This window comes from Mobula hypostoma, chromosome 4 (assembly GCF_963921235.1).
Source record: "Mobula hypostoma chromosome 4, sMobHyp1.1, whole genome shotgun sequence".
Classification (NCBI taxonomy): domain Eukaryota; kingdom Metazoa; phylum Chordata; class Chondrichthyes; order Myliobatiformes; family Myliobatidae; genus Mobula; species Mobula hypostoma.
Genome location: NC_086100.1, coordinates 7,559,607 through 7,584,524, shown reverse-complemented (window position 1 = coordinate 7,584,524; position 24,918 = coordinate 7,559,607). Strand labels below are relative to the sequence as shown.

The following is a 24,918-nucleotide window of genomic DNA, read 5'->3' as shown; positions in this document are numbered from 1 at the left end:
GTTGACAGACAAACTTAAAGGCCACATGTTGACTTTATGGATGGGAAGGGGTGGAAATTTATTTGTTTGTTTATTATATTTATAGATACCAAGTGGAATAGGCCCTTTGTCTCAATAAGATTTGCCCCCCAGCAACCCACCTATTTAACCCTAGCCTAATCACAGGACAGTTTACAATGACCAATTAACCTACTAACCAGTGTGTCTTTGGACTGTGGGAGGAAACCAGAGTACCCGGAGGAAACCCACTCTGTACGGTTCACGGAGATAACATGCAAGCTCCTCACAGACAGTGCCAGGATTTGACTCCAAACTCTGGATCACCCTGAGCTGTAATAAGATCGTGTCAACGCTAAGCTACCACGGCAGAGATGCTCCGCTGACTAATCGGCTGTCAGCAGCTCACACTCTGAGGGCAGGAGTTTGGAATAATTTACTAAAATTAGTCCTTGCAAACTTTCAACAATAAAGGAAGCGATTGGTTTACGTATTGTGTATCTAAAATGGTTCATTAGTTTTGTGGCTACACAACAAATTAATTGATTCTGCATTGTCTCTTTATTTTTTCAATATTGCTGGCTGCTGTGAAAATTTATTCCTTTATGCCTCATTATGGAATATCTAAAATAATGTTGCATTTATTTTGTGATAGTTTTAATTGTCACCTGATTCTGCCTGTGCTACAATAATTATTACCTCAGGCTAAAACCTTACACAGCACAACTGAGATACTTCCCACCTCTATTACTGACGGAATTATGAAATATAATACTTTGTGTAATTATTGTTTTGTTTGTTATTTCGTCTCGACACTTTTATTTGAATAATCTAAAATTTAATAATAAGGATGCAATTTGTTCTAAATTTTAATATCTTTCAAATCACTTGCACTGTTGGGAGGCTTCAGTTTGCAGATGTGCTATTTTATCAAAACATTTATTCACAAAGGCTTTCGACCTCTAACTGGGAAATTGAAAAAAGAATTTGCAGGGTGCCTGTGTCACTGTGAGGGTCTGTGTATGCCTCTTTAACCTTATAAGCCTCTACCAGATCTGCCCTCAGCCTTTGTTCAACCTCTCCTAACACAAGCTCTCTAATCCAGGCAACATCCTAGAGAATGCCTTCTGCACCCTCTCAAAATCTTCCACATCCATCCTGTAACAGGATGGCCAGACCTGCACACAACACTCCAAGTGTGGCATGACTACTAAGACCATAAGACCTTAAGACATACGAGTAGAATTGGGCCGTTCAGCCCATCAAGTCTGCTCCGCTATTCTATCATGGCTGATTTCTATGCTTGCTTCTCTATGACTCTATTTATTATCTCCCTCAACAGCATTCACACTGGGTCAAGAACACAGTGTGTTGGACAATCATGATGCCAAATTAAACTAATTCTCTACACAAACAAACATTCTGCAGATGCTGGAAATCCAGGGCAATACACACAGAATGCTGGAGGAACTCAGCAGGTCAGGCAGCAGCTATGGAGGGGAGTAACCAGTCGACGTTTTGGCCGGAGACCCTTTGTCAAGGCTGGAAAGGAAGGGGGCAGAAGCCAGAACAAGAAGGTGAGGGGATGGTAGGAAGTGATACGCGAAGTGAAGAGTCAGAGAGGAGCAGAGATCACAGAGGGGGAAGCAGTGAGAAAGGCTCTCATAACCTTATAAACTTCTTTCTGATCTCCCCTCAGCCTCCAGTGCTCCAGGGGAAACAACCCAACTCTGTCCAACCTCTCGTTGTAGTACATGCTCCCCAATCCAGGCAGCATCCTGGTGGAGCTCCTCTGCACCCTCTCCAAAGCCTTCCTGCAATGGGGTGACCACAACCGCACACAACTCTTCAGCTCCAAGAGTGCCATGCCTATTGATGTGGTGATGCTTCTCAGGAGGTTTAGCCTGGGATGTTCTCAGTGTGTCCTGCCTGGAGGGACAGTCTGTATGTTCTGCTTTGCAGTGAAGTGGCAGCAAGAGTTTGAGCTGGCGGCTGTGTCTCAGCTGCAGCAAACTATTGTTCATAGCTCCCTGAGTTGTTCATAGCTACACAAGTTGATCAGGTGGTCAAGAGGCACCCGCAGGCAATGACTTCAAGTGTTAGGAAGTTATGTTGCAGCTTTATAAAACTCTGGTTATGCCACATCTGGAGTACTGCACACAGTTCTGGTTGCCCCATTACAGGAAGGATGTCGAGGCTTTGGAGAGGCTGCAGAAGAGGTTCACCAGGACGCTGCCTGGTTTAGAGGGCGTGTGCAATAACGAGAGGTTGGACAAACTTGCGTTATTTTCTCTTGAGTGGCAGAGGATGAGGGGAGATCTGATGGAGGTTTATCAGATTATGAGAGGCATAGACAGAGTAAACAGACAGTATCTTTTTCCCAGAGTTGAAACATCTAATACCAGAGGGTATGCATTTAAGAATCAGAATCAGAATCAGGCTTATTATCACAGACATGTGACGTGAAATTTAACTTAGTAGTAGCAGTTCAATGCCATACATGATAATAGAAAAAGAAAATAATAAATAAATTACAGTAAGTATATATATGTATATTAGAAACATAGAAAACCTACAGCACAATACAGGCCCTTCGGCCCACAATGCTGCGCCGAACTTGTCCTTACTTTAGAAATTACCTAGGGTTACCCATAGCCCTCTATTTTTCTGAGCTCCATGTATCTGTCCAGGAGTCTCTTAAAAGACCCTATTGTATCTACCTCCACCGCCGTCGCCGGCAGTCCATTCCACACACTCACCACCCTCAGAGTAAAAAACTTACCCCTGACATCTCCTCTGTACCTACTTCCAAGCACCTTAAAACTGTGCCCTCTTGTGTTAGCCATTTCAGCCCCTGGGAAAAAGCCTCCGACTATCCACATGATCAATGCCTCCCATCATCTTGTACACCTCTATCAGGTCACCTCTCATCCTCCGTCACTCCAAGGAGAAAAGGCCGAGTTCACTCAGCCTATTCTCATAAGGCATGCTCCCCAATCCAGGCAACATCCTTGTAGATCTTCTCTGCACCCTTTCTATACTTTCCACATCCTTCCTGTAGTGAGGTGATCAGAACTGAGCACAGTACTCCAAGTGGGGTCTAACCAGAGTCCTATAAAGCTGTAACATTACCTCTTGGCTCTTGAACTCAATCCCACAGTTGAAGAAGGCCAATGCACCGTATGCTTTCTTAACCGCAGAGTCAACCTGCGCAGCAGCTTTGAGTGTCCTATGGACTCAGACCCCAAGATCCCTCTGATCCTCCACACTGCCAGGAGCCTAACCATTAATGTTATATTCTGCCATCATATTTGACCTACCAAAATGAACCACCTCACACTTATCTGGGTTAACTCCATCTGCCACATCTCAGCCCAGTTTTGCATCCTATCAATGTCCCGTTGTAACCTCTGATAGCCCTCCACACTATCCACAACACCCCCAACCTTTGCGTCATCAAAGCTGATTCCTTATGCCTTTGTATATTAAATAGATTAAAAATAGTGTAAGAACAGAAATAATATATATCTAAAAAAAAAGTGAGGTAGTGTTCAAGGGTTTAATGTCCGTTTAGGAGTCAGATGGCAGAGGGGAAGAAGATGTTCCTGAATCGCTGAGTGTGTGCCTTTAGGGTGTGAGGGATAATTTCAAAGGAGATGTGAGGGGAAATTTTTTTACACAGAGAGTGGTGGGTGCCTGGGATGGTGGTGGAGGCAGGTACATGAGAGACTTTAAGGAGACGTTTAGATAGGCAGATGATTGTGTGGGAAATGGAAGGATATGGACATTATGTAGGCAGAAGGGATTCGTTTAGTTGGCCACTTGATTACTCATTTAATTGGTTTGGCACAACACTGTGTGCTGAGGGGCCTGTTCCTGTACTGTACATCTATGGATCATGGAAGGGGAGGATTTGTAAACAAGCCGTCAGGAAATACACCCCACAGTGTGTCTGACTCACACAAGTAGAGCTCCACAATCATTCCACCTCCAGTGATCCCTCAGAGCTGCTGCACAAGTTTATTTTATTTAATTTAGAGATGCAGAGTGGAACATGGCCTTCAGCCCTTCAATTCCCAGCAACCCCTGACAACCCCAATTTAACCCCAAACAATCACAGGACAACTTACAATGACTAGTTTACCTACCTGGTTATCCATGTGCCTATTTAAGAGTCTCTTAAATGTCTCCAATGTATCTGCCTCTATCACAACCCCTGACAGGGCATTCCACACACCAACCACCCTCTGTGTGAAAAAACCTACCTCGGACTTCCCGCCTACACTTTCCTCCAATCACCTTAATTGGATGCCCCTTCTGATTTCTCCCCCTCCCCCTTTGGAGAGGATGTTTCCTGCAGTGGGAAGATCTGGGACCAGAGGACACAGCCTCAGAACAGAGGGATGTCCACTTAGAACAGAGATGAGAAAGGATTTCATTAGCCAGAGGATGATGAATCTGTGGAATTTGTTGCCACAGGTGGCTGTGGAGACCAAGTCAATGGGTATATTTAAAGCGGAGGTTGATAGGTTCTTGATTAACCAGGACGTTACGGGGAGAAGGCAGGAGAATGGAACTGAAAGGGATAATAAATCAGCCATGTTGGAATGGTGGAGCAGACTCATTGGGCCAAATGGCCTAATTTTGTTCCTATATCTTATGGCCTTAGGCAGTCCAGCTATATATATACACACACACACACACATACATACATACATACACACACACCTAAGATTTTTGTACAGTACTGTATGTTCCTTACACACCACTCTCTGTGTGAAGAAATTGCCCCTGAGATTCACATTAAATCTTTCCCCTCTCACCTTTAACCTTTGCTCTCCAGTTTAAAACTCCCCTACCCTGGGGAAGGGACTGTGACCATCCACATTATCAATGTTCTTCTTAGTTTTACCTGTCTCTATAGCAAGCATTCCCAACCTTTTTTATGCCATGGACACCTGCCATTAACCTCGGGGGAGCTGCGGACCCCAGGATGGTAATCCCCGTCCTTACGGTCATCCCTCAACTTACTTCGCTCCAGGAACAACAGTCCCAACCGATCCAACCTCTCCTTATCACTCAATCTCTCTGGTCCCGTTAACATCCTACTGGATTTTTATATGCAACCTTACCAGCTTAATCGCGACCAGAACTGCACACAATACTCAGTAAAGTCATAGAAAAGTACGGAACAGGAACAGGCCATTCAGTTCTTCTAGTCTATGTTGAACTACTCCCATTGACTTGCACCAGGACCATAGCCCTCCATATCCCGACCATCCATGTACCTATCCAAACTTCACTTAAACATTGAAATCGAGCTGGCATGCACCACTTGCACTGGCAGCTTGTTCCACACTCTCACCGCCTTCTGAGTGAAGAAGTTTCCCCTCACGTTCCCCTTAAACTTCTCACTTTTCACCCTTAACCCATGATCTCTGGATGTAGTCCAACCTAAACTTAGTGGAAACAGCCTGTTTGCATCTACTGTAACTATACCGCTCATAATTTTCTATACCTCTGTCAAATAGAACCATAGAACCATAGAAACTACAGCACAGAAACAGGCCTTTTGGCCCTTCTTGGCTGTGCCGAACCATTTTCTCCCTAGTCCCACTGACCTGCACACGGACCATATCCCTCCATACACCTCCCATCCATGTATCTGTCCAATTTATTCTTAAATGTTAAAAAAGAACCCGCATTTATCACCTCGTCTGGCAGCTCATTCCACACTCCCACCACTCTCTGTGTGAAGAAGCCCTCCCTAATGTTCCCTTTAAACCTTTCCCTCCTCACCCTTAACCCATGTCCTCTGGTTTTTTTCTCCCCTTGCCTCAGTGGAAAAAGCCTGCTTGCATTCACTCTGTCTATTCCCAGCATAATTTTATATACCTCTATCAAATCTCCCCTCATTCTTCTACGCTCCAGGGAATAAAGTCCTAACCTATTCAACCTTTCTCTGTAACTGAGTTTCTCAAGTCCTGGCAACATCCTTGTAGACCTTCTCTGCACTCTTTCAACCTTATTTATATCCTTCCTGTAATTTGGTGACCAAAACTGAACACAATACTCCAGATTCGGCCTCACCAATGCCTTATACAACCTCATCATAACATTCCAGCTCTTATACTCAATACTTTGATTAATAAAGGCCAATGTACCAAAAGCTCTCTTTACAACTATCTACCTGTGACGCCACTTTTAGGGAATTTTGTATCTGTATTCCCAGATGCCTCTGTTCTACTGCACTCCTTAGTGCCTTACCATTAACCCTATATGTTCTACCTTGGTTTGTCCTTCCAACGTGCAATACCTCACACTTGTCTGTATTAAACTCCATTTGCCATTTTTCAGCCCATTTTTCCAGCTGGTCCAAGTCCCTCTGCAGGCTCTGAAAACCTTCCTCACTGTCTACTACACCTCCAATCTTTATATCATCAGCAAATTTGCTGATCCAATTTACCACATTATCATCCAGATCATTGATATAGATGACAAATAACAATGGACCCAGCACTGATCCCTGTGGCACACCACTAGTCACAGGCCTCCACTCAGAGAAGCAATTCTCTACCACCACTCTCTGGCTTCTTCCATTGAGCCAATGTCTAATCCAATTTATCACCTCTCCATGTATACCTAGTGACTGAATTTTCCTAACTAACCTCCCATGCGGGACCTTGTCAAAGGCCTTACTGAAGTCCATGTAGACGATATCCACTGCCTTCCCTTCATCCACTTTCCTGGTAACCTCCTCAAAAAACTCCAATAGATTGGTTAAACATGACCTACCACGCACAAAGCCATGTTGACTCTCCCTAATAAGTCCCTGTCTATCCAAATGCTTGTAGATTCTGTCTCTTAGTACTCCCTCCAATAACTTACCCACTACCGGCATTAAACTCACCGGCCTGTAATTTCCCGGATTACTTTTTGATCCTTTTTTAAACAACGGAACAACATGAGCCGCTCTCCAATCCTCCAGCACCTCACCCGTAGACAGCGACATTTTAAATATTTCTGCCAGGGCCCCCGCAATTTCAACACTAGAATCTCCCCCCAATCTTCTCTGTTCCAAAGAAAAAAGTCTTAACCTCTTCAATCTTTCTTTATATCTCAGGCCCTCCAGTCCCTGCAACATCCTTGTGAATTTTCTCTGTATTCTTTCAAACTTGCATTGTTTCTGTCGGTAGGTGACTAAAACTGTACACGATACACCAAATTAGGCCTCAGCAACGTCTTGTATAACTTCAACACAACAACTCATCTCCTGTACTCAATACTTTGATTTGTGAAGGCCAATGTACCAAAAGCTTTCTTTAGGACCCTTTCTACCTGAGACACCACTTCCAATGCACTATAGACTTATATTCCCAGATCCTTTCGTTGTACCACACTCCTCAGAGCCCTACTGTTCACTGTGTAAGACCTACCCTGGTTGATCTGACTGAAATGTAACACCTCGCACTTGTCTCACATTAAATTCCATCTGCCTTTTTAAAGCCATTTTTCCAAGTGATCCAGATTCCTCTGAAAGCCATGATACCCTTCCTTGCTGTCAAGAACCTCCAAACTTGGTGTCATCCACAAATTTGCCGATCCGGTTTACCACATTATCATCCAAATCGTTAATATAGACGACAAACAACAACGGACGCAACATCGATCCCTGCGGCACTCCACTCGTCACAGGTCTCCAGTCAGAGAGGCGAACCTCTACTACCACTCTCTGAATTCTCCCACAAATCCAATTCACTACCTCATCTTGAATGCCGAGCGACTGAAACTTCTAGACCAGCCTCCCATGTGGGACCTTGTCAAATGCCTTGCTAAAGCCCATGGAGACAACATCCACCATAAAACTTCCTGGTAACTGCCTCACAAAACTCTATAAGATTGGTTAGACACAACCTACTACATAAAAGCCATGCTGACTAACCCTAATCAGTCCATACCTATCTAAATAGTCCCTTAGAACACCTTCCAGTAACTTTCCCACAAATGATGTCAGACTCACCAGCCTATAATTTCCTGGATTATTTTTAAAGCTTTTCCAGAACAGTGGAACAACATTGGCTATCCTCCAATCCTCTTGCATCTCTCCTGTTGCTAAGGATAATTTAAATATTTCTGCTAGGGTCCAGGCGATTTCTGCATTTGCCTCACACAGTGTCCAAGAGAACACCTTGTAAGGCCCTGGGGATTTATCCACCCTAATTTGCCTCAGGAGAGCAAACACCTCCCCCTCTGTAATCTGTACAGGTCCATGAAGTTGATGCCACTTTGCCTCATTTCTATAGGCTCTGTGTCCGTCTCCTGAGTAAATACAGATGCAAAAAAGTTATGATTTCCCACATCTGTTTTGGCCTCACACATAGATTACCATTCTGATCCTCAGAGGGCCAATTTTATCCCTTGCAATCGTTTAGCTCTTAATATATCTGTAGAATCTCTTAGGCCTTCTTTAAGCATTCTCTTGCATTTCATACACTCCATAAGCACCTCATTTGTTCCCACCTGCCTATAGCTGCTATGCACCTCCTTCTTCTTCTCTCTTAACCCAGGCCTCAATACCTCCTTGAAAACCAAGTTTCCCTACACTTGTTATCCTTACCTTTCATTCCGACAGGTGCATACCAAATCTCACTAACAGCCACAATGTCATAACTCCAGGTGTTGATCCAAGCCTCGAGCTCGTCCGTGTTTCCTACAATACTTCTTGCATTGAAATGCTGAATACGCAGCTCAGAACATTAGTCACAACATGCTCAGCCTTTTGCTTCCTGACTTTGAGGTGTCTGTCTCCACTATCTGTTCTGGCACTCTGGTTCCGATCCCCCTGCGACTCTGAGTTAAACTGTGTGTGGCCTAACCCATGATACAAACAGCTGTCACATGATGTTCTAACTCCTGTGCTCAGTGCCAGAGGAATTTAGCAGGGTGGCACGCTGGCACAACAGATAGCGTAATGTTCTTACAGTGACCTGGGTGCAATCCCTGCCCCTGTCTGTAAGGAGTTTGCATGTTCTTCCCGTGACTGTGTGTGTTTCCTCTGGGTGCTCTGGTTTCCTCCCATGTTACAGTACAGTTACTAGGTTAATTGGTTCCATGGGTGTAATTGGCTAGTGCAAGCTCAGAAGGGCCTGTTACCATGGTGTTACTGTGCTAAATACAAACTAAAATAAACAAATCAGGCAACATCTACAGAGGGAAATGGATTGTGGGCATTTCCATAGAAACCATAGAAAAACTACAGAACAGAAACAGGCCTTTTGGCCCTTCTTGGCTGTGCCGAACCATTTTCTGCCTAGTCCCACTGACCTGCACACGGACCATATCCCTCCATACACCTCCCATCCATGTATCTGTCCAATTTATTCTTAAATGTTAAAAAAGGACCCGCATTTACCACCTCGTCTGGCAGCTCATTCCACCACTCTCTGTGTGAGATTTCGGGCTGAGATTCTTCATTTGCACCTACAAGCATGAATGAAAATCAGGTCTGGACCTGAAATGTTGACTGTTCATGTCCTTCCACAGATACTGTCTGACCTGCTGAGTTCCTCCATCATTTTATGTGTTCCAGAGTTCCAATATCTACAGTATCCCATGATCACAAGAGATTTGGAAATCCTGAGGAACAGACAGCATCTATGAAGAAGAATAAACAGTTGACTTTTCGTACTGAGATCCTTCTTCAGGGCTGGAGAGGAAGGGGCAGATGCTAAGAAGCTTCCTCTTTGTTTTCCCTTATTCATTGGCCCCATCATCCCATCTCTTTCCTCTCCTTTTCCTTCTCCATCTGCACATTGCCCACACACTCCTCTCTTTGGACCCCCTCCCCACCTTCTTCCCTTTATTCCTTGGTCCACCTTCCTCTCCTATCAGAGTCCATCTTCTTCAGCCCTTTGTTAATGCCCAGCTTCTGACATCATTTCCATTCTACCCCCCCTTCACCTGCCTATCACCCCTTCCTCATGATCCACCTATCACCCACCCTCGCTAGCTCCATCCCTTCTCCCCACTTCTTTATACTGGCTATTTCTATCTCTATGTCTATTTCCATCTCTATCGCTATCTCTCTTTCTGTATGTCTGTTTCTATGTATAGATCTCTACCTCTGTCTCTGTGTATCTTTATCTCTCTCCATATCTACCTTCATCTCCACCTCCAAGACCATCTCTATCTCTATTGCTATCCCTCTCTCTATCTCAGTCTCTATTCTCTATCTCTTACCTATTTCTGTCTCCATCTCCATCTCTTTGTGTGCATGTTATGCTGGTGCAGGAACGTGTGGCGACACTTGTGGGCTGCCCCCTTTGGTTGTGTTGGTTGTTAACTCAACCCACGGAACAGTTGATGCTTCAGGTCGAGACCCTTCTCAAGTCTCCTATTCTCAATGCTTTGACCAATGAGGGGACACAGGAGGAGAAGCAGTAGAAACAGGTAGGGTGGTTAGGGTGTTACCTATAGGAAGTGTCTGGCAGGAGGTGGCGTATAACGTAGGCTGTGATGTTGTCCACAGTCAGCAGGCTCTCCCCGAGCTCGATGTTGTATGAGAGGATCTCCGAGCCATTGCTGGGTGGCTCGTCCCACTTGAGCGCGAGGCAGGTGGAGGTCAGGCTGGGGTCCAAGTGCTGGTCATCCAGGACACAGACGTTGGACACGGCGCCAGGGACCGAGGCGGGCGTGGTGTAGGTGACCAGGCTGCTGTGGGCTCCTGAGCCAGCCTGGTTAGTGGCCTGAGTGGAGGACAAGAGAGAAACATGCATCAACTCATCACCAAATACATACAAGGTTCATTTGGTATGCCAGCTGCTCTGCCCACAATCGCAAGAAATGCTAAAGAGCTTTGGATGGAAACAGAGATCTTGAGAGAGATTGAAAGCAGTGCCACACCTGAGAATTGTGGACACAGCTCAGCACATAACAGAGACTGACCTCCCCTCCATGGATTCTCTCTACACTTCTCACTGCCTCAGAAAAGCAGCCGGCATCGTCAAAGACCCTACCACCTTTCGCATTTTGTACTGATCAACGTGTGTCTTAGCAGAGACACAAATAACATCTCCAGTTCACCGTACGTGTTACACAAATTCGACTGTACCTTCAGGACTCACTGATAGCTATATCTATTTCTCTCGTGATGAAACTTTAAGAGAAATGCAGTATCTGAACTTGGGGTGAATGTTTAGGTAAGGAGAATGCTCCACCTCAGATACTTCCAAGTCTCCGAGGCTGTGCTTCTTCAAGCGGCCATTTCCAGGATGAGAGGTGGGTCATGGTGCAGTGTCCCAAAGCTTCTCTTGTACGGTAGGGAAGTGAGTTCCCCTGAGGGATCACTCCTGCCCAGTGCCAACCCTATCATCTGTGAGCTGATGGGGTAAAATTAGCGTAATGCGATTACAGCACCAGTGACACAGGATCAATCCCCACTACTGTCTGTGAGGAGTTTGTTCGTGCTCCCCGTGACCTTTGGGTTTCCTCCAGGTCCACCAGTTTCCTCCCACATTCCAAAAAGTATGGCATTTCACTGTACATTGTGATGTTTCCATGTACGCTCAGTGGCTACATTATGAGCTAACTCCTGTACCTAATAAAGTGGCCACTAAGTGCGTGCTCATGATCTTCTGCTGCTGTAGCCCATCCACTTCAAGGTTCAACACGTTGTACATTCAGAGATATTTTTCTGCACACGTGGGGTTATTTGAGTTACCGTCACCTTCCTGTCAGTTTGAGCTAATCTGACCATTCACCTCTGACCTCTCGCATTAACAAGGTGGTTTTCCCAGAGAACTGCTGCTCACTCAGGTTTTTTTTTGTTTTTCACACTATTCTTTGCAAAGTCTAGAGACTGTAGTGTGTGAAAATCCCAGGAGATCAGCTGATTCAGAAATACTCAAACCATCCCATCTGGCACCAACAATCATTCCTCTGTCACAATCATATTTTCTCCCCAGTCTGACATTTGGTCTGAACAACAACAACTGAACTTCTTGACCGTGTCTGTATGTTTTTACGCATTGAGTTGCTGCCACACAGTTGGCTGATGAGATATTTGCATTAACGAGCAGGTGTACCTAATAAAATGGCCACATGTACATTTAGCAAGTAAAGCTAATCTTTAATCTTTAAGTGGGTGTGTTGGGAAGATATGAAGGAAGTTCAAAAGTCAAGAATGAAAGACTGGAACCTTCAAGGAGTTCCAGAAACAAGACCTTTGCGAATGAAGAGGTGGAAAAGGTTTCGCTGTTGAGGAGAAGATTTCAAAACTGAACGCCACGAAGTGTTTCACAGGACCATGAATTAGTGATATTAAACAGATCTAAAGGGAGATTCGCTTCATTTGTCAGTGGTGAGAAGAGAGCATGGCCTGGATGGTGCAGGGTATTGATGATAGATGCTGCTTTCTTGTGGCAGCGCTCCTTGTGGGTGTGCTCAATGGTGGGGAAGTCTTTACCCGTGACGGACTGAGATGTTTCCCAGTTCCAGACGTAGGTGGGGTATCGGTCAGGTGTACGGCGTTCAGGAACATGGGGAGAAAGGTGGGAGAGTGGGGTTTGGGGATATGGCCAGGAGCCGGGCGAGTGGGATTGAGGTAGGGGCTCGTGGTTGGTGGGGTTTGGGCATACAGCCAGGAGGTGGGTCGCTGGCAGTGGGTGTCATCTGAACTGAAATCAGAAGGCAGTCAGTGGACGGTCCCAAGCCCGGCTATAAAAGGGGGAGGGTTGGGCATGGGCCTACCAACCTCATCCCATAAAAACTCCAAAGACCTCTTCCCTGCGAGAGCAAGCATCTTCGCTAGAAGACAGATGGGCACCATGGTAGCGTAGTGGTTTGTGCGACACCGTAATAGCTCGGCGCGTTGGAGTTCGGAGTTCAATGCCCGTGTCCTCGGTAAGGCGTCTCTGTACGCCCTCCCTGTGGAATGCGTGGGTTCTCTCTGGGTGCTCCAGCTTCCTCCCACAGCCCAAAGACATACCGGGTAGGTTAATTAGTCATCGCTAGTTGTCCTCTGGATAGGTCGCAGATAATTGGGTAAGTTGGTGGTTGCTGGGTGGAGTGTCTTGAAGGGTGCGAGGAGCCGCCTCCGCATTGAGTCTCTAAATAAATGAAGTTGTGTGGTGAAAGCCATTCTATCATCCGGGACCAGCACCACTGGAACGTAAATTAAACACCATAGCACAGGAGCAGAATTAGGCCATTCTGCCCATCAAGTCTACTCTGCCATTCCATCATGGCTGATTTATTATCCCATGCAACCCCATTATCCTGCCTTCTCCCTGTAATCTTTGACACCCTAACTAATGTAATAACCATGTATGACAGGAGGACGACAGCAAGCGCTAATGTGGAATCCCCAGAGGAAGGGGAAGAGAGGCTGGCCAAAGTACAGCTGGCGAGGCCCCCATGAAGCTGACACCAAGAAGATGGGGACAACCTGAAAGACTGGCCCACGACAGAGGAGTCTGGTGAGCGGCTGCACGTGCTGATGGCTTCTCTAACTAACCACGCAAACACGAGGAAATCTGCAGATGCTGGAAATTCAAGCACCACCCATAAAATGCTGGTGAACGCAGCAGGCCAGGCAGCATCTATAGGAAGAGGTACAGTCGACGTTTCGGGCCGAGACCCTTCGTCAGGACTAACTGAAAGAAGAGATAGTAAGAGATTTGAAGGTGGGAGGGGGAGGGGGAGGTTCACTGACTAACTAGTTAACTAACTCTAAAAGTCATGCAGCATCTGTGAAGAGAGGAGCAAAATCACTGTCCCAGATGTTTGATCTGCAAACGTTTCCACCATCTTCTGACTTTGTTTCAGCTTTTCGGCGCCAGCTTACCCATGCACCATACGGAGCATCCTATCTGGATGCTTCATGGCTTGGTATGGCAAGTGCTCTGCGTGTGACCACAAGAAACAGCAGAGTTGTGGGCACAGCTCAGCACATCACGGAAACCAGCCTCCCCTCCATAGACTCTGTCTACACTTCCCACTGCCTCAGTAAATCAGCCTGCATCATCAAAACCACACCCACCCTGGACATTTTGTCTTCTCCCCTCTCCCATCTGGCTGAAAATACAAAGGCCTGAAAGCACGTATCACCAGGCTCACAGACAGCTTCTAACCCACTGTTATCAGAATAATCAATCAATGGCTCCCTAGTACATAAGACTTTACGAGCTTGATCATTATGATCTTGCCCGTTACTGTCTGCCCGCACTGCACTCTTTCTGTACCTGTCACACTTTATTCTGCAATGTTATTGTTTTACCTTGTTCTACCTCAGTGCATTGTGTAATAGTCTGACCTGTATGAACAAGTTTTTCACAGTATCTTGGCACATGTGGCGATAATAAAGCAATACCAATACTAATTTTAATTAATTAATTAATTGCCTGTTGTGCCGCTGACATTTAGGATAGTAAGGAAGGTCCTCCATCTCCATCTGTCCTTGGCGTTTCTCTTTGGCCAGTCAGGGTTGATAGCCCTCAACTGAAACCCCAGATCTGGAGGACCAGTGGACCACTCTTAGTCTGGCCTCTACCCTTTGACCTGTCTGGCATGGGTGACCCTACCAACAGCCAAAGCACAAAGCCCTGACTCCAGCCAACACAGCTCTCCGGGTCGCTAAGCACACAAGTCTCCAAACCACAAGGCTCTGTACTAAGATTGTGGTTAACGCTGCAAAACATGAAAAAGTCTCATGTGTTTATTGTTCTATAGTTGTTACTCTTTATTCTGGATCAGGTTATTTTTGACCTTGTTCTACCCCAATGCACTGTGCGATGGTCTGAATCTGTATCAACAGTGTGCATGACGAGGTTTGTAGTCTACCTCAGTACACGTGCCAGTAACAAACCAGACCAAATATGGCAGGTGCTATGTAAATGCAGCTGGCTGAGGCTGTTACTAAAAGGAGACTTGTCTTTAAGAGCAAGTTCACTTTTCCGACTGCATCAGCTTAGCGGTCTGCAGCAGATCCTGGAGCAAGAGGTCGGGAGATGCCTCGTGAATCATCTCCTCCCTGCAGAGGCTTCAGCGGCGCAGTTCTATAAATATTGATGAAAGAACTGTGGGTGAATTTCGGAGTGTGATGATGGGTGAGCACAATTATGCTGCAGTTTGATGGAGCTTGGACGGATTCAGCCTAAGGTTGTATTCGTAACAGACCCAACAACATTTCATTCTAATTCTCACTATTAATCTACATGGCCACCGGGTTCACTCGTCAGTAACCACCTCTCCATCTTCTATACTTAATGTGTTCTCTTCTTGATCTGCCCTGGTGTTCCAGGAACTTCACTTCCGCTGGAGCTCAGCTGTGGAAGGACCTTCTCATCACCGAGCACAGTGGCTAGTGCAAAGCTACTACAGCTCTGGAGTCCAGAGGTCATTTCCGGTGCTGCGTGTAAGGAGTTTGTACGTCCTCCCTGTACCGAGTGGGTTTCCTCTGGGTGCTCTGGTTTCCTCCCACAGTCCAAAGACGTACGGGTTAGTAGGTTAATTGGTCATTGTAAACTGTTCTGTGATTACGCTAGGGTTTCTGGGTAGTGTGGTCCATTGCGCCAGGAGGGCCTGCACCACATTGTATTTCTAAATAAATGAATAAAAACAGTCCATTCGGCCCACCTTATGCTGTCTACGCTATCTGTACTGATCTCATTTGCCTGCTCTCGAAGCCTTGGCAATGCAAGTGCTGTGTGACGGTCTCTGCCTCCACATTCCTCTCCTGAGGTGGACTCACAGGCTAGTCCTGGTCCAGCCATGTTGATATATGGCCAAGAAAAACATCAACACCTGTCCTTCCCCAGGGGGCTAAAGAAATTGGCCAGGCCCACGTTGACCCTTTGCAGCACAGAAAGCATTCTGCCCGGATGGATCACATCTAAGTAAGGCAACAAGAAACTGCAGAGAGTTGTGGGCACAGCTCAGCACGTCGCAGAAAACAGCCTCCCCACCATGGGCTCTGTCTACACTTCCCACTGCCTCAGTAAAGCAGCCAGCAGAATCAAATATCCCATCCTCCCCAGACACCCGGAGAAGTGTGAGGTGGTACACTTTGGAAGGACAAACTCCAAGGCAGAGTACAAAGTAAATGGCAGGATACTTGGTAGTGTGGAGGAGCAGAGGGATCTCGGGGTACATGTCCACAGATCCCTGAAAGTTGCCTCACAGGTGGATAGGGTAGTTAAGAAAGCTTATGGGGTGTTAGCTTTCATAAGTCGAGGGATAGAGTTTAAGAGTCACGATGTAATGATGCAGCTCTATAAAACTCTGGTTAGGCCACACTTGGAGTATTGTGTCCAGTTCTGGTCGCCTCACTATGGGAAGGATGTGGAAGCATTGGAAAGGGTACAGAGGAGATTTACCAGGATGCTGCCTGGTTTAGAGAGTATGCATTATGATCAGAGATTAAGGGAGCTAGGGCTTTACTCTTTGGAGAGAAGGAGGATGAGAGGAGACATGATAGAGGTGTACAAGATAATAAGAGGAATAGATAGAGTGGATAGCCAGCGCCTCTTCCCCAGGGCACCACTGCTCAATACAAGAGGACATGGCTTTAAGGTAAGGGGTGGGAAGTTCAAGGGGGATATTAGAGGAAAGTTTTTTACTCAGAGAGTGGTTGGTGCGTGGAATGCACTGCCTGAGTCGGTGGTGGAGGCAGATACACTAGTGAAGTTTAAGAGACTACTAGACAGGTATATGGAGGAATTTAAGGTGGGGACTTATATGGGAGGCAGGGTTTGAGGGTTGGCACAACATTGTGGGCTGAAGGGCCTGTAGTGTGCTGTACTATTCTATGTTCTATGTTCTCTCTTCTCCCCGCCCCCCGCTCCCAGTGGGTAGAAGATACAAAAGCCTGAAAGCACATACCACTATGCCCAAGGACAGCTTCTACCCCATGGTTATCAGACTCTTGATCATCCCCACAAGTACGACAAGATGGACTCTTGACCCCATCTACCACATCATGTCCCTTGCAGCTAATTGCCTGCCTGCACTGCACTTTCTCTGTAACACTTCATTCTAAATTCTGTTATTGATTTACCTTGTACCATGTATCTCACTGCAATAATGTAATGGAACTATCCATTCGGTCGTCACTTTATGAGGTTCCTCATGTACCTATATTTGTGGTCTGCTGTAGCCCATCCACTTCAGGGTTCGATATGTTGTGCATTTAGAGATGCTCTTCTGCACACCACTGTTGTAACGTGTGGTTATTTGAGTTACTGTCACCTTCCTGTCAGCTTGAACCAGTCTGGCCATTCTCCTCTGACCTGTCTCATTTACAGAGCATTTTCATACACAGAATTGTTGATCACTGGGTGATATTTGTTTCTTGCACTATTCTCTGTAAGCTCCAGAGAATTTTGTGTGTGAAAATCCCAGGAGATCAGCAGTTTCTGAGCTACTCAAACCAACAATCATCCCACGGTCAAAGTCACTCAGATCACATTTCTTCCCCATTCTGCTGTTGGTTCGGAACAACAACTTGACCATACGCTTTTATGCAACGAGTTGCTGACACATGATTGGCTGGATGGACAGGACGGATGGCAGGGCAGCTGCATGGCCTCTGTCGTAGCTAGGGAAGGCCCCATGCCGCAGTATCGCCTGTTTACAGCAGCCCAGCAGAGAGGCATTAGAGTAGGTGTGCTCGACTGGAGTGTTGGGGGTGGTATGGCAGGGTGTCCGAACTGGAGTCAGTGCTGCCCCCCAGTGTTGGCGCGACAGAAGACAAGCCATACTGTGTTCGATTGTAGACAGCAGTGGTACTCGTAGACTCAGTGTCCTGGATTATATATTTTTTGTGTAACTATAATTTATTGATATCTTTATGTGTGCTTGCTATCTTACATGTGCTATATGTGCACTGTGCTGTGTGTGACTGTTGCTAATCTGCTTTGCACCTTGGCCTGGGAGTAATGCTGTTTAATGTAATGTGATGACACAAAGGTTGGGGGTGTTGTGGATAGTGTGGTGGGCTGTCAGAGGTTACAACGGAACATTGATAGGATGCAAAACTGGGCTGAGAAGTGGCAGATGGAGTTCAACCCAGATAAGTGTGAGGTGGTTCATTTTGGTAGGTCAAATATGATGGCAGAATATAGTATTAATGGTAAGACTCTTGGCAGTGTGAAGGATCAGAGGGATCTTGGGGTCCGAGTCCATGGGACACTCAAAGCTGCTAAGCAGATTGACTCTGTGGTTATGAAGCAATCATGGGCTTGAGTTTAAGAGCCAAGAAGTAATCTTGCAGCTATATAGGACCCTGGTCAGAACCCACTTGGAGTACTGTGCTCAGTTCTGGTTACCTCACTACAGGAAGGACGTGGAAACCATAGAAAGGGTGCAGAGGAGATCTACAAGGATATTGCCTGGATTGGGGAGCATGCCTTATGAGAATAGGTTGAGTGAACCCGGCCTTTTCTCCTTGGAGCAACGGAGGATGAGAGGTGACCTGATAGAGGTGTACAAGATAATGAGAGGCGTTGATCGTGTGGATAGTCAGAGGCTTTTCCCCAGGGCTGAGGGGGGCATAGTTTTAAGGTGCTTGAAAGTAGGTACAGAGGAGATGACAGGGGTAATTTTTTTTACACAGAGTGGTGAGTGCGTGGAATGGGCTGCTGGCGGCAGTGGTGGAGGTGGATACGAATACGATAGGGCCTTTTAAGAGACTCCTGGATGGCTACATGGAGCTTAGAAAAATAGAGGGGTATGGGTAAAGCCTAGGTAGTTCTAAGGTAGGGACTGTATGTTTTCTATGTTTCTATATTCAATGTAAACTTGACACCACATTTTGTTGAGGTTGATTGCTATTTCCCGTATGTTCCCCAATGATAACTGGTGCCTTTGTCCTGGAAGTCCTGCCTTCCATGTTAGCTGAGGAACCTAATGACCAAAACAGTTTTCCTTAATTTTTGCTTTTTGCACCATTCTTTGTTATCTTTCGTGATTATTGTGTGTGAAATTTCCAGATCAGCAGCTTCTGAGATACTCAAACTACTCTGCCTGGCACCAACAATCATTCCATAGTCAAAGTCACTAAGAACACATTTCTCCCCCATTCTGATGTTTGGTCTGAACAACAAATGAACCTCTCGACCATGTCTGTATGTTTTTACGCATTGAGTGCATTTTATGCCATCACATTATTGACTGAATAGATATTTGCATTAACGAGCAGGTGCACAGATGTATCTAATAAAGTGGTTCGATATATATAATATATATCGGCGGGAGGAAAAGATGGCGGTGCGACGCAGCGTGCGCAGCTCTCCAGTGAAATGATATCATATTTGTTAAATAGGGTACCGTGCACAATTCTGATGGAGACAGCTGTGAGAAGCACAGAGGAACATCTGGAGAAACTTCTGAAATGCCCGGTTCGCCGCTGTTGCTACTGTGCGATCGAGAATCTCCGGAGGGAAGGCCCCAAAATCCTCGGCTTTGCCTGCTGCTGGCGACCGAGGCTGGGGTCGAAGCGGTCGGCAGAGATGGTGGTCGGTGTCGGAGGGCTGATCAGAGCTCGAAGTTTTCGGACGACTCAGAGTCGGACTGTGGTCGGACATGGCAAGGGAGAGTTTTCTTCCTTCTCCCATCTGCGTGAGATGTGGGACTTTCGAGAGACTTTGAACTTTTTTTACCGTGCCCATGGCCTGTTCTTCATCAAGTTACGGTATTGTTTGCACTGTTGTAACTATATGTTATAATTATGTGGTTTTTGTCAGTTTTTCAGTCTTGGTCTGTCCTGTGTTTCTGTGATATCACACCGCATTACTAAATGACAATAAAAGAGGACTGCGTGTCCTCATAATCTAATCTAATAATCTAATAATATCCTCTGTACATAGAGTGAGATTGGTAGAGAGACAGTCAGATAGCGATAGAGACAGAGAGAGAAACAGCCAGAATCAGATTGACAAAAACAGCGGCAGAGACGGGACGGAGAGAGAGAGACTGAGTGATGGAGAAAGAGAGACAGCGATAGAGAGGAGACAGAGAGAGAGGGAGGCATAGAGACACAGAAAGAAAGAGGAAGAGAGACAGACAGAGAGAGAACCAATGAAAGGATGTGGTATAGAAAGAGAGTGAAGTGCAGAGAAGACGGAGAAGAGTGAAATGGACAGAAGGTGGGTATGGGAGGAACAGCAAAAGGGGAGATGGAGTGAGAGAGCAAAGAGAGAGAGGGAGAAGATGAATGGGAAAAGAAGAGAGAGAAATGAGAGATGGAGAGAAGGATTAAATAAAAGAAAGAAGCTCAGGAAATAAAGGGAGAAATGGGAAAAGAAACAAAGAAAGAATGAAAGAGAGACAGGGAAAGAGAGGGAGAAAGAGGGGGAGAGAGAGAGGAAGAGGGGGAGAGGGGGAGGGGAGAGGGGGAGGGGAGAGGGGAGAGGGGGAGGGGGAGAGAGGGGAGGGGGAGAGAGGGGAGGGAGAGAGGAGAGGGGGAGAGGGGAGGGGAGAGGGGGAGGGGAGAGGGGGAGGGGAGAGGGGAGAGGGAGAGAGGGAGGGGCAATGAGGGAGAGAGAGACAAGGAAGAGACGGAGAGGGAGAAAGAGGGGGAGAAAGTAGGGGAGACAGGGGGAGAGAGAAAGAGAATGAGAATGAACGAGAATCATACATAAACAGGAAGATCTGTTAATGACCCAGGTGACAGAAACCTGCTTCCAAAAGCTATTAAAATGCATTTGAAATTGTCAGCAGGCTGGAGCATCAATCACACATTTGTTTATTACAGCTAATAGTGATGTATTCAGACAATCAGTTCCACTGCACAGAGCAGAGGGCAGAGGCCAGCTGATGCCCAACAAAGACCGTGGTCATCAAACAAAGCAATACCACGGGCAGCTGAGGGCCATTAAACTCACGGCTACTGAGACACTTGGTACTGTACCCCGGTGTTATACGGTGACAGACCCGTCCCCACCGGTACCGTATCCCGGTGTTACACAGTGACAGACCCATCCCCACCGGTACCGTATCCCTGTGTCACACAGTGACAGACCCGCCCCCACTGGTACCGTACCCTGGTGTTACAGACTGACGGACCCGTCCCAACCGGTACCGTACCCCAGTGTTACACAGTGACAGACCCACCCCCACCGGTACCGTACCCCGGTGTTATACAGTGTCAGACCTGTCCCCACCGGTACCGTACCCCAGTGTAATACAGTGACAGACCTGTCCCCCACCGGTACCGTACCCCGGTGTTACACAGTGACAGACCTGCCCCCACCGGTACCGTACCCCGGTGTTACACAGTGACGGACCCGTCCCCACCGGTACTGTACCCCAGTGTTACACAGTGACAGACCCGTCCCCACCGGTACCGTACCCCGGTGTTACACAGTGACAGACCCGCCCTCACTGGTACCGTACCCCGGTGTTACACAGTGACAGACCCGTCCCCGTGTTACACAGTGACAGACCCGCCCCCACCGGTACCGTACCCCAGTGTTACACAGCGACAGACACATCCACCTGTTACTGTCCCTTCTGCCTAAACAATGTCCATATCCTTCCACTTCCTCGCATTCATGAGCCTATCGAAACTTCTCTTAAAAGCCTCTATTGCATCTCCCTCTACCACCTCCGCAGGCAGTGCATTCCACGTACCCACCATTCTCTGTGTAAAAACTTGTCCCTCACATCTCCTGTGAAATTACCCCCTCTCACCTTAAATGCATGCCCTCTGGTATGTGACATTTCAACCCTGGGGAAAAAATTCTGGCTAACTTTTCTGTCAATGCCTTCCATACCCTATCAACTTCTATCAGATCTCCTCTCCTCATATAGGTGGCGTTGTGGATAATGAAGTAGGTTTTCAAAGCTTGCAGAGAGATTTAGGCCAGTTAGAAGAGTGGGCTGAAAGATGGCAGATGGAGTTTAATGCTGATAAATGTGAGGTGCTACATTTTGGTAGGACAAATCAAAATAGGACATATATGGTAAATGGCAGGGCATTGAAGAATGCAGTAGAACAGAGAGATTATAGGAATAATGGTGCATAGTTCCCTGAAGGAGGAATCTCATTTGGATAGGGTGGTGAAGAAAGCTTTTGGTATGCTGGCCTTTATTAATCAGAGCATTGAGTATAGGAGTTGGGATGTAATATTGAAATTGTATAAGGCATTGGTAAGGCCAAATTTGGAGTATTGTGTACAGTTCTGGTCACTGAATTATAGGAAAGACGTCAATAAAATTGACAGAGTACAGAGGAGATTTACTAAAATGTTGCCTGGGTTTCATCTCCTAAGTTACAGAGAAAGGTTGAACAAGTTGGGTCTTTATTCTTTGGAGCATAGAAGGTTGAGGGGGGACTTGATAGAGGTGTTTAAAATTATGAGGGGGATAGATAGAGTTGACGTGGATAGGCTTTTTCCATTGAGAGTGGGGAAGATTCAAACAAGAGGACATGAGTTGAGAGTTAAAGGGCAAAAGTTTAGGGGTAACATGAGGGGGAACTTCTTTACTCAGAGAGTGGAAGCTGTGTGGAATGAGCTTCCAGCAGAAGTGGTTGAGGCAGGTTCGATGTTGTCGTTTAAAGTTAAACTGGATAGATATATGGACAGGAAAGGAATGGAGGGTTATGGGCTGAGTGCAGGTCGGTGGGACTAGGTGAGAGTAAGAGTTTGGCACGGACTAGATGGGCCGCGATGGTCTGTTTCTGTGCTGTAATTATTATATGGTTATATCACATGCCCTCTGCTCTAGTGGATACAGCCCAGTTAAGCCCTCCTCACCATTGAACGTATCTGTAATGAGCACTGCCAGAAGAAAGCAGTATCTATCATCAAGGACACCACCATCCAGGCCATGCTCTCTTCTCAATGCTGCCATTAGGAAGGAGGTACAGGAGCCTCAGGACCCACACCACCAGGTTCAGGAACAGTTATTACCCCTCAACCATCAGGTTCCACACCACCAGGTTCAGGAACAGTTATTACCCTTCAATCATCAGGTCCCACTCCACCAGGTTCAGGGACAGTTATTACCCCTCAACCATCAGGTCCCACACCACCAGGTTCAGGAACAGTTATTACCCCTCAACTATCAGGTCCCACACCACCAGGTTCAGGAACGGTTGTTACCCCTCAGCCATCAGGTCCCACACCACCAGGTTCAGGGACAGTTATTACCCCTCAACCATCAGGTCCCACACCACCAGGTTCAGGAACAGTTATTACCCCTCAACCATCTGGACCAACACCACCAGGTTCAGGAACAGATATTACCCCTCAATCATCAGGTCCCACACCACCAGGTTCAGGAACAGTTATTACCCCTCAACCATCAGGTCCCACACCACCAGGTTCAGGAACAGTTATTACCCCTCAACCATCAGGTTCCACACCACCAGGTTCAGGAACAGTTATTACCCCTCAACCATCAGGGCCCACACCACCAGGTTCAGGAACAGTTATTACCCCTCAGCCATCAGGCCCCACAACACCAGGTTCAGGAACAGTTATTACCCCTCAATCGTCAGGTCCCACACCACCAGGTTCAGGAACAGTTATTACCCCTCAACCATCAGGTCCCACACCACCAGGTTCAGGAACAGTTATTACCCCTCAACCATCTGGTCCCACACCACCAGGTTCCGGAACAGTTATTACCCTCAACCATCAGGTCCCACACCACCAGGTTCAGGAACAGTTATTACCCCTCAACCATCAGGACCCACAGCACCAGGTTCAGGAACGGTTATTACCCCTCAACCATCAGGACCAACACCACCAGGTTCAGGAACAGTTATTACCCCTCAACCATCAGGACCCACACCACCAGGTTCAGGAACAGATATTACCCCTCAATCATCAGGTCCCACACCACCAGGTTCAGGGACAGTTATTACCCCTCAGCCATCAGGCCCCACACCACCAGGTTCAGGGACAGTTATTACCCCTCAGCCATCAGGTCCCACACCACCAGGTTCAGGAACAGTTATTACCCCTCAACTATCAGGTCCCACACCACCAGGTTCAGGAACGGTTATTACCCCTCAATCATCAGGTCCCACACCACCAGGTTCAGGGACAGATATTACCCCTCAACCATCAGGACCCACACCACCAGGTTCAGGAACGGTTATTATACCTCAACCATCAGGGCCCACACCACCAGGTTCAGGAACAGTTATTACCCCTCAGCCATCAGGCCCCACAACACCAGGTTCAGGAACAGTTATTACCCCTCAACCGTCAGGTCCCACACCACCAGGTTCAGGAACAGTTATTACCCCTCAACCATCAGGTCCCACACCACCAGGTTCAGGAACAGTTATTACCCCTCAGTCATCTGGTCCCACACCACCAGGTTCAGGAACAGTTATTACCCCTCAACCATCAGGTCCCACACCACCAGGTTCAGGAACAGTTATTATCCTCAACCATCAGGTCCCACACCACCAGGTTCAGGAACAGTTATTACCCCTCAACCATCAGGTCCCAGACCACCAGGTTCGGGAACAGTTATTACCCCTCAACCATCAGGACCCACAGCACCAGGTTCAGGAACGGTTATTACCCCTCAACCATCAGGTCCCACACCACCAGGTTCAGGAACAGTTATTACCTCTCAACCATCAGGACCCACAGCACCAGGTTCAGGAACAGTTATTACCCCTCAACCGTCAGGTCCCACACCACCAGGTTCAGGAACGGTTATTACCCCTCAACCATCAGGTCCCACACCACCAGGTTCAGGAACAGTTATTACCCTCAACCATTAGGTCCCACACCACCAGGTTCAGGAACAGTAGTTACCCCTCAACCGTCAGGTCCCACACCACCAGGTTCAGGAACAGTTATTACCCCTCAACCATCAGGTCCCACACCACCAGGTTCAGGAACAGTTATTACCCCTCAACCGTCAGGTCCCACACCACCAGGTTCAGGAACAGTTATT

The 24,918-nt window shown here is 46.9% G+C and overlaps 1 protein-coding gene across 1 annotated transcript in view; it reads right to left on the bottom strand.

Annotated features, from left to right (window-relative positions):
- fndc3ba (fibronectin type III domain containing 3Ba) overlaps window positions 1-24,918 on the bottom strand; it is a 386,847-nt gene that overhangs the window by 31,599 nt on the left and 330,330 nt on the right. Inside the window, exon 22 of the mRNA XM_063045278.1 lies at window positions 10,468-10,742. Within this exon, the coding sequence (XP_062901348.1) occupies window positions 10,468-10,742 (275 nt within the window). The remainder of the gene's footprint in view (window positions 1-10,467; window positions 10,743-24,918) is intronic.